The 13,295-nt window shown below is 40.8% G+C and overlaps 2 protein-coding genes across 2 annotated transcripts; one reads left to right on the plus strand and one right to left on the minus strand.

The window, feature by feature from the left end:
* Positions 1-2,899: 2,899 nt before the first annotated feature.
* On the minus strand, positions 2,900-4,225 carry LOC111611099 (high affinity immunoglobulin gamma Fc receptor I-like). The gene is made up of 4 exons (XM_023346730.1): positions 4,136-4,225; positions 3,678-3,749; positions 3,266-3,532; positions 2,900-3,186 (listed from the first exon to the last, which is right to left on the minus strand). Exons 1-4 carry the CDS (start codon positions 4,164-4,166, stop codon positions 2,900-2,902), a joined length of 657 nt encoding a protein of 218 aa, XP_023202498.1. The 5' UTR covers positions 4,167-4,225.
* A 2,769-nt stretch (positions 4,226-6,994) lies between these two features.
* LOC111610936 lies at positions 6,995-11,535 on the plus strand. Its single transcript, XM_023346088.1, has 3 exons — positions 6,995-7,062; positions 10,291-10,641; positions 10,724-11,535. The coding sequence occupies exons 1-3, from the start codon at positions 7,011-7,013 to the stop codon at positions 10,945-10,947; spliced, it is 627 nt and encodes a 208-aa protein (XP_023201856.1). The 5' UTR covers positions 6,995-7,010; the 3' UTR covers positions 10,948-11,535.
* The last annotated feature ends 1,760 nt before the right edge of the window (positions 11,536-13,295 follow it).

Here is a 13,295-nt window from a genome sequence, read left to right on the forward strand (position 1 = left end):
GGAATCCCCCGGTGGCCCCTGTCAGTCCCCCGATGCTTTGGAGACATTTTGGTTCATTTCATTGTGGCATGTTTGGCTTTTTGCTGCGGTTCTGATTATTGCTACAATATTTTCTCTGATGTTTATTTCATGAACTCTAATTGGGCCGAATCTTCCTTTAACACTTGAGGTTCTGCAGTAACTTCTGTTTACAGCCCAGAACCTCCAGCAGCTTTAACCCGCCTGGTAGAAACGGTAAGGAGAAGCAGAGAACAGAGAGCAGGTGGTACCAGGTGGTACCAGGTGGTACCGGGGCTTTGAGCTGCGTTGCGACTCGCGGTGACAGTCTCAGTGTCTTATATCAGGATGTCTGATATAAAGACAGATATTCTTTCTATCTGTCGGTGGTTCCGACCCAGACTGCCTGTAGTGAACCGGGCTTTTAGCAGAATGATGAAGTTAAAGTCAGAAGTTTCTCTGCAGCATTTCTGAGTTTAGTGGTGAGGCGGGTTTTGTCCCACTATTGCAGGACGATTATAAAAATATAAATAGAAACAGTTTTTCTAACGTCAACATCAGACCTACGTTTTTATTCACAAACCAGTTAATGAAAATATTGTTGCCCATAATTAGATAGATAGAGGAACAGATCCTCCTCTTCCTCACCATGGAGTCTGAACAACATGGAGGCTCTGAGAGTCATTATTAGCCTGAGGGCAGCCAGACTAGTTTATTTTACTACATTATTATATTTAGAGAAATATTATTGCTGAGGGGAACAAACAGGCCTTCTGACATACAGATTAAAAATTAATTAAAAAATGAAAAAGAAATTTTTGGAAAAAAAAAAGCCTCAAGCCCCCTTTTACCCCCCTCCCCTCTCGTTCCTGCGTGCAGCAGCCTGATCCGCCATCTTTAATACAAACGAAAACAACAAACAGAACCGAGCTGAACCATCAGAACCAGGCTGAACCATCATTTCCAAATCACCTTAAATAAAAACGAAGGAACTGGAATAACTTTAAAAATATAATAAACTTTTTAAAAAGATAAAACTGAAACTTTTCTTGCTTCAAGTGTTAAAGCTGTGAAATCTGCTGGAGGTCCAACAGAACCTCTGCTACATTCTGAATCAATGGGCTCCCATTGACACTTCCTGTCACAGATGAGTGACAGGAAGTGATGTCACAGGAAGTGATGTCACAGGATTGTGATGTCACAATCCTGAAGTCAAACAGCTTCAGGATTGTCTCCAGGTTCAATTCGGTGCAGATCAGCAGCTGATGGTTCCTCTGGGTCCGACCCGACCAGAACCGGTCCTTCTCACCTCGGTGTAGACGGTGTCTGGACCAGAACCTGAACAGAACCACACAGACTGGTCAGAACCAGAACAGAACCAGAATCAGTCTGGCTCTTGGTTTGGACCCGGCCGGACCTGTTCTGAGACGGTCCAGTGGCTCCGTGCCGATCCGGACCTCGCTGTAGGTGATGAAATCTTTCTCTGCAGCTGCAGGAGAAACAGCAGCTTTACCTCTGACTGAAGCTCACAGTGAGAACAATAATACAGTAAATGTTAAAAGCACAGAGTGTCTGACCTCGGAGCTTCCCCTGAACGCATCGTCTCCCCAGTACAACCAGTAACACCAGAACAGAACCGGCTGGAACCAGAACAGACAGGAGGAGCAGAGGAAGCCGGCCAGCAGGGGGCGCTGAACCTGAAACTGACAGGAAACAGCTCATCGTTATAATCGTTATCCTTACGGTTATGATTTATAGTCAGACTGATCTGGACCGAACCGACCCACTCAGCCATGCTAACACATCATGCTAACACATCATGCTAACACCATGCTAAGTCCTTCCTGTTCTCCTGAACCATCCAGCTGTGCTCTACAGGAAGTGGAAGTGTCATGCTCTGGTCTGACTTCCTGCTGATTCTTCAGGATCTTCTTTGACCCGTTCTGAGCTCCGTCTGACAGCAGCTCTTTTCTACTGTCTCTTTAAATGAGGCCCCGCCCCCTCCACCTCCCACAGCGTTCCACCTCTTCGGCCATCTTTGTAGTTTGATAACAGGTCCAGTCAGCCTCACATGATGGAGCCAGAAAACAAGACCTCTGCAGAGTTAGCCTGTTAGCTAACACTAACGCCAAGAACACCACTGAGAACAACAACAAACTGTTTCTGGAATAAAACTATTCACAGCACGGCTCTGTCCTCAAGGAGCTAACCGCTAGCACACAGTGCTAACATTAGCACCATGCTACTGCTAGCAAACAACAATGAAGTCATGTCTAAAATAAAAGTTGTTGTCATATTAGCGTCTTTAGCAGCTTAGCGCTTTGCTGTGTCATGGTTACCGTGGAGACAGAAGGAACTGAGCCAATCAGACGAAGTCTTTCAGTGACTCCTTCCTGATGCTGCTGAGCAACCCAGCGTTTAGACCGATCCACTCAGCACCTTCAACTTAAACTACAAAATAAAAATGGCCGATTCTCCAAACTGGTTAACCAGAAGTCCAAGACTTTATCAGTTCCACAGCAAATACTGTGATGTGATGGGAACATAAAAACATAACAGGGAACAGAGAAAAGTCAGGACTGACAATAAGATCCAAACCCAAAGATACCGAATCATCTGAGGACCAGAAGAGACGAAGACCAACTGCTCTGCCAAGAAGACGATAGAATGTAGTTTAGGTCTAAAACGTGGATATTGCACAAAATGTCCCCTTTAAATCACATTAATTATTGTTCCCACAGTCATTAGCCAAATATCTGAGTAACTTGGGTTCAGTGCCTTGCTCAAGGACACTTCACTGGGAGGCAGGGAGGGACTGGAACCAGCCTCCACACGTTTCGAGACTGGTGGAAGAAATCACACAACTTTAAAAGAAGCTCAAAAGAAGAAATTTGGGTTGAGGTCACGACCCTGTGGAAGGCCAGGCTTCAGATGACCTCTGACCTTTGACAGAGATCCTGCTGGATGGAGACTCTCCATGACGGCTGATGTTACATTTATAGAGGCCTTCATCAGAGCTGGAAACATGGAGGAGGGTCATGTGACCTGATGGTCCATCACCAATGAAGGAGCCATCTTTATAGAAAGCAGCTGGGAGGTTGTGGGTTGGATTCTTTGCTCTGCAGCTCAGAGTGACGTCATCTCCCTCCATCACAGGGAGGACAGGACTCTGCAGGATCACTGATCCACCTCAACACAGAGACAAACTACAGCATTTCATCCATTTCCACACAGCTTCAGCAACACTAACTCCACAGTCTGATCTTACCAGAGACAGAGAGCTGGATGCTGCTGCTGCTGCTGGAGGATCCAGACATGGACTCACACCAGTACAGACCAGTATCAAATGGTGTGATGTGACTGACCTCACAGGAAGAACCAGCTGGTTCCCCCCAGTCCTCACATTCAGTCCTGGTGTCTCTGCTTGTGTTTCTCTTCACAGTCCATCCATCAGATCTGTTTTCATCCTCACAGATCAGAGTCACTGATTCTCCTTCAAAGAACTGAGATCTGCTGGGACTCACAGTCAGAGGAACTGGAGGGAAAACAGGAACAATCAGTTCAGACACTGAAAAACTTTCTGGACTGAAAAACTTTCTCTTCTGGACTCGACTCAGCAGAAACTTCAGGAGTTTCTGATGCCAACAGGGAGTTAAGATGAAGAGGAAATCTTTACCCACCTTTGTTGGTTCTGTGGCTCAGTGATGAGGTCAGTGATGAGGTCATTGATGAGGTCAGTGATGAGGTCATCACTGGAGATCAGAACAATAGTTTTAAACATGAATTAAAACTGAAAGTCCAGTAGATTCAGTTCTATTGGAACCAGAACTTCATCGTCTGCTCTTCCTCCAGCTGCGTCGTTTCCTTCAGTGGTTCTTGGTGCAGCGCCCCCACAGGCCAGGAGGGGAACAGGTTGGTTTGACTCAGAACCACAGCAGATGGAGGTGAAGCAGATGTTCTGGTTCCAGTAGAACCGGGTCGACCGGACCATCAGGAGGGAAACAGCCTCAGAAACATAAAACATAAATTTCCGTAATCTGTTTCTGACTTTCGCGTCTCTGATGTTAAAGTCGAAAGCCGGTTGAAGCTGAACCTCATAAATCGGACCAGAACCTTTCAGAGACCGGGTCGTACTCACTGAGCAGCCGCAGCAGAGACAGAACCTCCATGGTTTCTTCTGATGAATAAAGATTTTCTTATGATGGAAGGAAAAACCACTTCCTGTCTCCTGGTAAACAGAAGCTGCTCCAGGTTTCCATCAACCAGCCAATCAATAAATACGATCAATAAATACGATCAATAAATACGATCAATAAATACGATCAATAAATCCAAAAACAACAGAAAGATTTAAATTCCTGCTGAAAGCAGCAGAGCTGTAAACCTCACAGCTCTGCTGGCTGCAGACTGAAACCACTTCCTGTCCTCAGACCCTCTGACTGGAAACGGAGGCGAGTTTTTACAGCAGGCTGTGATCAGGGCAGCGGCCCGGCGCTCAGGAACGACCCGATCAGAACCAGAACCAGAACCAGAACCCTGAGCTGAAACAAACACACTATCACTGGAGAACCCAGGGTCCAGTTCTGGACTGACTGTGAAGGTCAAGAGGTCAACAGAAGACAAACAGTTAGAAACTGTGAGTTCAGGACCTGGAGCTTCCTGCCTGCAGGATCTATAAATAGGAACAGGAAGTTATGTCACTTCCTGTCACTTCCTGTTTTAAGACTTTTAATTGTTTGAGTAAAAGCAGGTTGATGGAAAAAAGCAGAAATAACGTTAATGAGCTTCTGTCTCTGAAACGTTTCTGTACAAAATGAAAAAGATTTTCACTTTAACTTTTTATCTTTAAAACACGTTTTAATCTTTACTGAATTAAAACGTTGAACATCTTTTACATCATTAAGAGTCAGAGGATAAAAATGTGCATCAAAAGACACATTTAAGCAAAATTATAATTAGATTTATGATAATAAATATATTTGACAGGGAAAGGAAATAAAATAATACAAAATAAATGAATTAGGAAAAAATGACCAAAAATCAATCTGAGGTTTCAGAAAAAATAGTTTCATAATTGCAAAGAAACAAATGATTGATCATTTTATTATTGATCAGTTCAATCAGATTTTAGTTCCGACAGGAAATCAATATCAATATCAGGAACGTTTACAAACATTCGTTTGTGAAGGAAAAGATTTGGCATGAAAGATAAAAAATGAAATGTTCAGAACAGAGTTATGATTACAGCTCAGTTATCTGTTGCCATGGCAGCAGATAATAACCTTGAGTCACATCATTAGTCATATAATGATAAAACTAAAACTGAATCATAATGTTTGAGAAAACGGAAAAAAATGACATTCAGGATCCTTTAAAAATACACCAGGCGGTCGCTAACGGCAACAGGCGGCGCTGGAAATGCTAATATGTTAACAGGTTGGCTTAATAACAATAATAATAATAATAACAATAATAATATTATAATAAAATAATAATAACAATAATAATAACAACAGTTTGCTCTCCTGAGTTGTTCTATAATTCTATAAGGTTCTAAAGAATCTCACAAGTTGGTTCTGGAAGGTCCAAAAGATAGACAGAAGAAGGAGGAAGCTGGAGGTTCTGTTCAGCAGAACCAGGAAGTAAGAAAAGTTCTGAAGGTTTTTCACTGACCGCCAGAGAGAGATGGGTTTAACCAGAACTGGGCCAAACCAGAACCGGGCCTAATCAGAACCGGGCCGAATCAGAACCGGGCTGAATCAGAATCCCGTTCTGGTTCTGATCAGGAAGCTTTGAAATGGAACCAGAACCCAAAGGTTCTGCTGCTTTAATGAAATATTCTCCATCACTGGATCCAATTGGCCTCCATGTTGGAGTTCTGATCCGGACCAGAACCTGTCGGCCCGGTTCTGGTTTCTCATGAAGGTTTATCCACCTGATGTTATTTTCTCTCTGTTGGAGTTTTAGTTTCAAATTTAAAATGTTGGACCAACACAAAGGTTCTGATGTTTGTACTTTGGACCGATCCGTCCAGAACCATCAGAACCTCCATATCAGTGAAGCTGCTCTTAATCTGAGGAAAAACATTTTGACCCTGAGGAAACCTTCGCCTGCAGAGATTTACCAGAAGGTCGTCTGGTTTCTCAGAAACCCAGAGAGGTGAAAGGTCACCAGAGCAGAACTTCCTCTGGTTTCCACGCCAACGTTTCATCTCACTGCTGCAGAAACACTTCAGAGCAGCAAAAGACCTGGACGACCTCTGAGCCAGATGACCTCTGATCTAACCTGGACGACCTCTGACCCGGATGACCTCTGATCTAACCCAGATGACCTCTGACCCAGATGACCTCTAACCCAGATGACCTCTGATCTGACCCGGATGACCTCTGACCCGGATGACCTCTGATCTAATCCAGATGACCTCTGACCCAGATTACCTCTAACCCAGATGACCTCTAACCCAGATGACCTCTGATCTGACCCGGATGACCTCTGACCCGAACGACCTCTGACCTCTGCTGGAGTTGCAGACGTTCAGTTCGAGTTCAGCAGAGCCGCTTGGAACCAAAACACCAAACTGGAAACTTTAATCTTTTATCATCCAGATTTTTAGTGCAAAGAGAAAATTGATGAATCATTTTTGATTTATCATCTGATTTATTGATTATTGATTATTGCAACAGAGCTAAAGGTTCAGTTTTAAATTTTCTGAAATGAGTCAAATTAAATTCAGCTGAGACTCATTTTAACATTTTAATGTTTTAAATGTGTGAATAAATTAAACTCAGTGATCAATCAGTGTTTCTGATGTCACAGCAATAAATATTTAGAATAAATACTGTAAATAAAAATAAATAAGAGTAAAAATAAAAAACAGTTACAGTAAATGAAGAGACTTACAGGAAACATTTTGATCCTCCTTCCTGAAACTAAAAGTGAAAGTGATTCAGTTATTTAAAGCTGATCCATTTTCCTCACCGCTCAGTCTGGACTGCAGACCTGCTCCTGTTACCATGGAGACCAGCTGCTGGTTTCTGGCTGCTTCCCTCATTTACCTGGCAACAGGTGAGTCGATTTCCAGCCTCGTCTTCATCTTTCATTAACATCATAAAATTACAAAACCAGCTAAACCTTAATGTGAGAAGAGAAGGAGTGTGTGGGCATGTGTGTGTGTGTGTGTGTGTGTGTGGGGGGGGGGGGGGGGGGGGGGGGGCTGCATGTGTGTTATTTAGAGTTTTCTGTGTCTCCATGTTGTCCTGTCTCCCCTCGATTACTCCCAGGTGTGTCTCATTCCCTGATCACCTCCTGTGTATTTAGTGTCTCCTGTGTCTCTGTGTCTTTGTCGGATCCTCGTCTCATTTGGCTGTTAGTCTGTCGTCTGTGTATCCAGTCCGTCTTCTTGTCCGTTTGTGTAACCGGTTGCTACCGGCGTTGAGCCCTGGTTTCCGCTCAGCCGTGCTGCCCGGCATTCTGGACATTATTGGACTGTTATTCTGGATATTCATCATTAAAACCATCATTTCTCACTTTACCTGGGTCTACAGCGTCTGCCTCACCACCTCTACACCACACCTTATGACAGTGTGTGTGTGTGTGTGTGTTGTATGAATGTGGTTCTGTCTCGCCGCCAGGCTGCATTAACTCCCACCAGGTCAGTCTGGACTTTGATTGGTCCAGTTTCTCCAAATAATCACTAACAGGAAGTCACATTTAAGGCTCAGATCCCTGGAAAACCAGGACTGGATCCCAAGGATCCGTTTGGAGGTGAAGACTGGAAACGGAGCCTCTGAGTCACTAAACCACTAAACCGGCAACTCAACATGTTGAAAGAGAAATTTTGGACCAAAAGAACAAAAAACGAATCTGTCTGGAGCCACAAAAAAATAAAAGCCTTATATAAAGTTTATAATGAAGGCAAAACAAGCTTTACGTGTTTATATTAGCCTAATATCAAAATGATTAAGTGTATACATAATTGGTATTTGTGATTAAATGTTTATTTTCCCTGCTGTGCGTCCAGGAAGGAATGACACGTGACTCTGTTGTACGATGGAGCTTTAAGTTTACCTTCAGTTACAATATTAATGTTTTATGTTTCGTTGCATTGATAAAATTAAAGAAATGAAATAAAGAAATCTGACTTTTGATGTCATTTTTATTATGAAGATCGACAGGATAAGATATTTTTCCTTTTGGAACCTTGAAAATCTTCAGTTTCCATAACGACGATCTCTTTATAAATAATCACCGTTAAATATGAACGTGATCAACGCGCCTCTTATCTGGGCAACAAACGCAATAAAACACAACCTGCAGTTATAAAATTAAACAGCAGCCTTTTGAAAAGGTAAAGTATAAAATTAAGTTAATAAAGTTTAACTTTGATTTCTGTGCAAATACCAAGCAGGTCAGTGGATAAAATATAGCAGCTTCTTCTTCTCTTTGACACGCAGCCATCCTGAGCAACAAAACACAATAATATCGCTAAGTGTCATTTTAAATATATACTGACAAAAATCATTAATCAGTTTATAAAACAACAACTTTGTTACTAAATATATGTACCTATGGCAGGATTATGTTCGTGTTTAATGTGATTTCTGTTTATGGACATCACTGACAGATTCTCAACATCCTAACATTGTAAGATGAAACTTTAATCTTGACGCAGCAGCTAATGTAACAAACCTTCCCTGAAAATGTTTTTCCATATTACCAGATTTTTCAAACTATTAGCCGCTACTTTGTCCCCGCGCTTTGAACCATGTGGCTTATAACCCGGTGAGATTTATGTATGTATGTTTCCAGTTATTTAAAAAAGAAATTGTAGGTGAGGCTTATAGTAAGGTGCGCTCTATAGTCCAGAAAGTACGGTACTCTTTTTGCTCTTTTTGTTATTTGACAACTTCTCGCTGCAGAGCAACATTCAGGTAAACCTTCTGCTTTGGCAATGAATGCAAATGATTCGCTCCAAGAATTGTAGAATTTCTCCTCGGCTATTTTTCTCTTTGCTCTCCATGACCAACACACACACACACACACACACACACACACACACACACATGTCAGTTTGTTTACCACCTGCCTCTCTCCGCCCAGCTGAAAGAAACGTTGCAGGCTATGACACAAATCTTTGTTGACAGAAATGTTGAAATTTAATATTTATTCTGCACATTTTTATAGAATTGGAAAACGTTAAGAATGATTGTGTCATGTTTGTCCTCCTACAGAAACCATGTTAAAACAAAAATATATATTTCCCACTTTTCCATCTTTCTCAAATTTCAAACATTTCTTTGAAAAAGCTCCAGAGAGCCACTAGGGCGGCGCTAAAGAGCCGCATGCGGTTGCCGACCCCTGACCTAAACTAACCAGGAAATAAAACGGAAAAGATTCAAAAAGAAAGACGAGCAAAAGTTCACAAAGTCAAAGAAAATTATTGTTGCATCATAGAAAATAAAGAAAATAACAGTTTCAGTGTCACTGTGATCCTGGTGGAACCAGAACCAGAACCAGAACCAGAACCAGAGGATCCATGATCCTCATGAGGCGTTCAGGGACATTAGAGGCTAAAAAGAAGGAAATTTACACCAAACAATTCAGAAACTTTTAGATTCATCTCAGAAATTTTCTAGAAAAACTTGGAAACTTCCAGATGACAAAAGTTGAGACTTTTTGCATTTTGGAAATTTTTAGTTTCAAAATTCGACTCAGAAACTTCCAGGTTTTTTTTTCCTTCAGAAAATTTCTAACAATCTCAAATTTTCTGAGTTTTGTTTTTTGGTAGAAATGTACTCAATTTTTTCTGGCTGAAGATTCTGGATTTCTGAGACGCTAAAAGAATCTTCAGAGCCACGAACAGCTGAACATCTCAAGCATCTGACCTCTGACCTCATCTGACCTCTGACCTCATCTGACCTCTGACCTCATCTGACCCGTCCTCCACCAGCCGAATGAAACAGAAAACCTTCAACATAATAAACAAAGTTTAGTTAAATGAACGAGTGAATTTCCGTTTCCTTCGTCCCTCATGATGCTTCCTCTGATTTACATGAACGCATCATTTCTTCATCAGTGGATTCTGTGTTTGGTCAGAACCGATCCAGAACCAGAACATCCAGTTCCAGAGATGAAATGGTGCAGAACGCTCCAACATGGCCGCTCCAACATGGCCGCTCCAATATGGCGGCTCCAACAACTTAGGATTTGACATGAAGCCAGAAGGTTTTCTCGTGGTTTCCAGTCGGCATCCTGTCCATAAACTCTAAACCGTTCTGATGTTTGTGCGTCCAGGCCAACAGGAAGTGAGCATCTCCCAACAGGAAGTGAGCGTGCTACAGGACGTCATGTTGGTGTGCCGTGGCGGCGTGGCTAACATCTCCGTGGTGAAGTGGAGCCGGCCAGACCTGATCGCCGGCGGCTACGTTTACTTCTACAGGAACAAGCGTAGCTTTGAGCGCTACCAGCACAGCCTCTTCCACGGCAGAGTCATGCTGCGGGACGCCGCCATGATGGGCGGAGACGCCTCGCTCATCCTGAGGAACGCCAGCTTCCTAGACGCCGGGACCTACGAGTGTCACCTGCAGGGGGCGGGGCCAGGCCCCGAGGTCCGCCGCTCCATCAACCTGACCGTCACAGACACTGGTGAGTGCGGATCCGGGTCCGGTTCTGGTTCTGGTTCCATCTGAGCGGTTCTGATCCAGCCGCTGGTTTCTGTTCTCTGCAGTGGAGACGCCGGCGGCCATGATGGACGGCGGCGCCCGGCCTGCAGCTGCTGATGGCGACAGTGGGAAGGAAACAGGAAGAAGCAACTCCCTCGTTGCTGCTGCTGCAGTTGCTGCTGCAGTTGCTGCTGCAGTTGTTGCAGTTGCTGCTGCAGTTGCTGTTGCTATAGTTGTTGTTTCCCTTAAAGTTACATTAGAGGGAAAATATTTGATCCCAATAATTTAAACGGCTCCATTCGTCTATTTATTTATTTAATAGAAATTAAATATTAAATAAAACTTCAAATTGTGAAACTTTTATTTCTGTGAAGAATTTTAAAATGTTTGAATGTCTGACAGGAGAGATTGTTTTAGAAACTTTTCACCCTGAAACTTTTAATAATTTTTTAGTCAGATATATAAAAAGTTTCATGTTGAATGAACAGATTATGAATTATCAGTTATTGATCGATAATTCAGCCTCTGACAGAAACTGTGACTCAGGATTTATCTGAAACGCTGAGAGGATTAAAATTCCCACATGATTCAAACTGAAACTGATTTTTATGGTTTTGGATCAGAAACAAAAGTCAAACTTTCTCATTATCTGATAAATGTTCATATTTTCAGCAGAAGTTGATTTTGTTGCTGTTATCATCCACAGAAACATGATAGTAATAAAATATGAAATGTTTCATCACGGCACTAAAAACCTTTAAATCGTGGCTGCAGGTCAATATTTGGAATAACTTTCATATTAATCCATGTTTTTCTGAATATTCAACTCTTCATACTGAATGTTTATTTATTTTATTCTTGTTATTTTTGAAACACAAAGTGAAACAGAAACAAGTTTCAGTTTCATTCTGACATTTATTTCTTTTTGTTTATTTCTGAATCTCCAGTTTAGATGTTTGATTTTATTTCTCTGTTCAGAACCGTTTGGTGTTTATTGGAGTTAATCAGGTTACTTTAAACAAGGAAGTTCGATGGATGAATATGAAGAATGAATGACTCAGATAATTGTAGGACGAATAGAGATTATTGTAAAAGAAATGCAGAAACAGGAGCAAGAGGATGAAAAATGTTCTGAAGGAACCAAGTTACAGTTTGGTGGGGAACAAAGTTCTGCATTTAAAGGATGTGAAGCTCATAAAAAGCAGCAGATACAAAATATACGAAAAAGAAAAAGTTACCTATGCAGTTAAAACGCTAATTTAATGTTAATGATAAAAATATTTCTGTGTCTCAAACAACAGAGCAAATGCAGAAAATCAGGAAATATAATGATGGTGGAGAAAAAGAAATTTGTTGCATTTATTGTGGAAGTAATAAATTGTAATAAATTGTAATAAATTGTAATAAATCATTTCTCAGAATAGATCTGGGGAATGATTAGAAAGATGGGAGGAATTAGAAGAGATTTTTCTTTACCTATAATTAAAGATAATCAGTGTGAAGCTGCAACAAACGAGGAGAAAGCAGAAATGTTTGCTTTGTCAAAGTGCTTAGTTCTCAAAATGTATCAAATGAAGAATTATCATGGAGACTGAAAATGATTGAAGATAATAGAGAGATTTTAAATAGGGAAGAGATAAATGGAGGAGTTTTAGATAAAGATTTTACATTGTTTGAAATGAATAAAGATTTGATTGGAGTTCAGAAAACATCTCCAGGTAAAGATGCTAGAAGATGATTGAACAGTTATCAGCTGCTGCTAAAGGAATAGTTTAAAAGTTTTATATAATAAAATATGGAAACAAAGTGAACTGGAAACATTCAGTCGTTGCTCCAATAGTAAAGCTAAGAAAGGATAAAGTGAAGGTAAAAAGTTATAAACCTGTAACTATATATGAAATAACAATAGTAAATTTAAAAACCAAAAAAAATAAATAAACCAGTCCTGTGGAGGTTTGTGTCAAATTATTCATCAGTATTTAGAAATAATGTATGAAAATATGACACAAATATCTACAGATGCATCAAAAGAGGAAAATGGTAAAACAGTTTATGTTCCAAAACAAAAAGATTTTATAAAACAAAGAACAGCAGATCATTTATGAATTTTTTCAGCAGAGATGTTGGCAATTATTTTATCATTACAATGGCTGCTGGAGGCGAAGCCAGGAGGAAGTTTGAGAGCAGAAGTTTGAAGGAGGAAGACAGGAAGTTCTGCTTCAGACTGAAAATGACTGCTCTCCAATTATGGCAGTAAAATTCCCCCGTACAGATATGGAGGATCAGAGCGGCTCTTAGAAACTGGATCCTTTCATCTACATGTTTGTGTAAGATAATAATTATTAGTAATAACTTTTATTTAGGCAGCTTGTTCCACTGAGATCAGAAAAGCTTTTAACTAGAGAACAGTTAACATTTTAATAACACATTATTATTATTATTATAATTATTATTATTATATAAACATATAGATGCAATGAAAGCCAATAAAACCATCAAACTTCTGTAACTTGATGGTCTTAAATATATTCAATATTTCCTGATAAATGTCGGTTATTATGATGTTTCACTTTAGTTGTTTTGAATCAATCTTCTATATCTGACGGTGAAATATAAAGTTTATTTTCTCATCTTCAG

This window comes from Xiphophorus maculatus, chromosome 14 (assembly GCF_002775205.1).
Source record: "Xiphophorus maculatus strain JP 163 A chromosome 14, X_maculatus-5.0-male, whole genome shotgun sequence".
In the NCBI taxonomy this organism is placed as follows: domain Eukaryota; kingdom Metazoa; phylum Chordata; class Actinopteri; order Cyprinodontiformes; family Poeciliidae; genus Xiphophorus; species Xiphophorus maculatus.